General features: G+C 31.8%; 1 protein-coding gene across 1 annotated transcript in view; it reads right to left on the bottom strand.

The window, feature by feature from the left end:
• LOC138861728 (uncharacterized) overlaps nt 1-1379 on the bottom strand; it is a 7773-nt gene extending 6394 nt beyond the window's left edge. Inside the window, exon 1 of the mRNA XM_070121548.1 lies at nt 1295-1379. Coding sequence (XP_069977649.1) covers nt 1295-1343 — 49 coding nt within the window. The 5' untranslated portion in view covers nt 1344-1379. The remainder of the gene's footprint in view (nt 1-1294) is intronic.
• Nucleotides 1380-3639: the final 2260 nt, after the last annotated feature.

Here is a 3639-nt window from a genome sequence, read left to right as displayed (position 1 = left end):
GTTCTCAATGTGGTCTTTTGAGGTGTCTGTTGAGGGTTTATGAGGTAACCCTATTCTGATCATTTGATTTTCTCGTAAAACTTTCGAACTCGGATCTTTAAGAACGGGAAAGCCTGGGAAAATATAGTCTTTTAATTTAATAATTTTCAGCGTCTTTCGATAAGTCATTATTTACTTATATATATATATATATATATATATATATATATATATTTATTTATTTATTTATTTATATTTACATAAATATAATATAATATAATCTTTTAATTAAGTCATTTTCATCGTCTTTCGATAAGTCATTATTTACTTTCTATGTGATTATCGTCCCTTTCGACTGATATTCCACACTATATATCGACATAGTTACAACAGCGACAACGGTATTTTGTATCTTTAGTGCAGAATAGCGCGCAATAGGTTGTAATTTCCTTACGCATAGCATGTCCTAAAAATAGAATAGTTTTATTATTTTTGGACAAAAGTCAGTGTTAATGTTCCCTCCTTTGCTTTAAGGACGAGAGGTGCCGATTTTTACCATGTCTTCGTAGCCCAAAATCTCCCATTCATTTTCAATTGATTCTAGATAATAAGACATTAAAGATATTCGCCCAAAACACGCATAGGAATCGAGAAATAACGATAGAGTAGCTTTTAAACTCCTGTAAACTACCATGATACAACCAAAGCCCCATGCACAAATAATTACAATTATTATATGCTAGAATAACAAGGGTCATTAAAGTGGCAAGTGAAGCTCCACCATTCTTGCGCAGTTCTTTACGTATCTGCTTAACATTTATTCCATGTTTTGGTCTCCAAGTAAAGTAAATTTTAAAAGCAGTCCATGGTGTTTTTAAGACGTTGGAGGTACATCATTAAGGGTCTGTGGCACGTCAAAGAGTTATCATGATCTAATATCACTTAATCTATCAATATGGATAAGTCCTCTCTATCTCTTTATCTCAAATTATATGTATATGTCTACCTAGTTATCTGTCTATCTATCTAGTTATCTGTCCATCTCTCTCTATATATATGCAAACATTTTATAGACTATATGCATATATCTGTCTACTTATCTGTTTATCTACCGAAATATATACACACAAACATTTTACAAACTGTATATATATATTTATTTCTCTCTCTCTCTCTCTCTCTCTCTCTCTCTCTCTCTCTCTCTCTCTCTCTCTCTCTATATATATATATATATATATATATATATATATATATATATATATATATACAAACATTGTACAGATAAAGCCTTTTCCGCAAAATACCACACACATACCCAGACGGATGGAGGTAGCGACCACAAGCAAATATAATACCAACTTCATCAGAACTTGAGCAGAGCGCTACAACCTCCTGCGCGCTCACCGTGATTGATACTGAACCCAGAATTAGTCGAAGATTAGGTCCCCGCTTATCCCCGTAGCTACACCCGATAACGTAAATCTTGTGAGTTCGCACCCTCCTAACGTCAAATATTGTTAATTGCTATTTTAAGAATAATCTATTGTCCAATTACAAGTTTAAAAGAAGCCTTCAGTGCTTCATGGCTACTTTTAAAGAGACCTTTACCACTGAGTATCGGGAGTTTGTTTATATTCATCGATACTTTATTTTTATAGGCGTGGAAGTATTCACCGTTTCAGCGGCAGTGTAACTGGTGTTACCCTTTGCTAAAGTGACGCGAGCAGTTGCCTAAGTACAAGATAAGTACAACAATTAGCATGGCCCTCACTATTGAAAAAAAAGATCAACTAGTAGTGTGTTATATATGTATTTTTTGTATGAATATATCATCTCTAGCTTAGTTGTCTTCTTCCGTCATCGAAAAACCATTAAAGAAATAACACTTTGTAGCTGATAATATGTATAGAGTATATGGTTAACCCGCTCTGTTATCACATATGCTTTTTTATTATATGCCGCATTGAGTTCAATTAGATACTGGTTTTGATAAGGTTTATATTGATTTCATTTATTACCTGTGATGATAAGGTGTACTTTTTAACTTGTCTTGGACACACACACACATATATATCTATATATGAGGACTACAAAAAGCTACCTCTTACATGTACTTTGTAAGGAACCAATTTATAATATATTTCATTAAAAATCTGAATGTAAATTTACAGGTATCAATGGCATAAACCAATTATTAAACAAAGCGATAGTAAAGGAACAAACATACTGTGTGTGTGGGGGGGTTCTGTCGGGAGGGAGTAGGATGAAGTGGTGTAGGGGGAATATGAGTAGGAGGAGGATGGGTGTCGGGAGGATGGGTATCGGCAGTAGTTGGTGTTGAGGTGGATGGGTTATGTTGGGAGGGAGTAGGAGGAAGGGGTGTAGGGGGAATATGAGTAGGAGGAGGATTGATATCCGTAGTAGGAACATCCTGAGGTGGAGGGGGAAGGGCAGAGCGAACTAGAGTAGGGAGTACAAGAGAAACCTAGCACTAAAACTTTAATTTCTGCAGAGATGGCACATGTTCGATTTGTACGAGGGCTTACTTGACCCTCTGATCATGCCGGTCGCACGCATTAATCCTTCTCGATCTAATCTGAACCATTCGTTCAACTCGTGATCACTATAACCGTTCAACATTATCTTTTCTTGTCCAGAATTGCCTCACACTTCATATCCTCACTCGCTGTTCCCATTGCTGTTGCGTGGTTTTAAGTGCGGCACAACGTCCTGAGTGCCCTCACGCCGTACTCTGCCTCATCATCCAGTTGAGTGCACTTGCGGAGACTGAGTAATTTGATAAATAAAGACTTAAGGGTATCACCTCATTTTTTTCGATTTTTCTTGCCGATTTTCATGACTCTCACTCTTTTATTTAGACCCTAGCCTGATCTCTGTGGTAGATTGATTTTTTTTTTTCGAAATCGGCCTAACAGTTTTTGAGTATAGTAAAAAATAAAAAAATCTGAATTTGGAAATTTGACCAAAGCAGAATAATTGTTAAATATATATATATAATATATATATATATATATATATATATATATATATATATATATATATATATATATATATATATATTATATATTATATATATTATATATATATATATATAATTATATATTATATATATATTATATATTATATATTATATATATTATATATATATATATATATATATATATATATATATATATATATATATATATATATATATATATATATCGGTCATTCTGATCGTTATATTTTACAGAATCATCCTTCATCTAAGGAATGTAGAAAGCACTTTTTTCGATTCCTACATTTTTCTTTTTTTAGAAATATTTTACCGAGTCGTCCAGCAGGTGTCCAATAAAGATTTTCTTTTTCATAAATATAAAAATATAAAAAAATATAAAAAAAATATTAAAAAATATAAAATAATATAAAAATATAAAGATAAAAAAATATAAAAAAGAATATAAAGATATAAAAACATAAAATATAAAATATAAATAAATATAAATATAAAATATAAATGAATATGGAACATGAAATGAAATATAAATGAACACGGAACATGAAATGAAATATAAATGAACATGGAACATGAAATGAAATATAAATGAACACGGAACATGAAATGAAATATAAATGAACATGGAACATGAAATGAAATAT

This window comes from Penaeus vannamei, chromosome 5 (genome assembly GCF_042767895.1).
Source record: "Penaeus vannamei isolate JL-2024 chromosome 5, ASM4276789v1, whole genome shotgun sequence".
Classification (NCBI taxonomy): Eukaryota; Metazoa; Arthropoda; class Malacostraca; order Decapoda; family Penaeidae; genus Penaeus; species Penaeus vannamei.
This window is presented reverse-complemented; position numbering and strand designations above follow the sequence as displayed.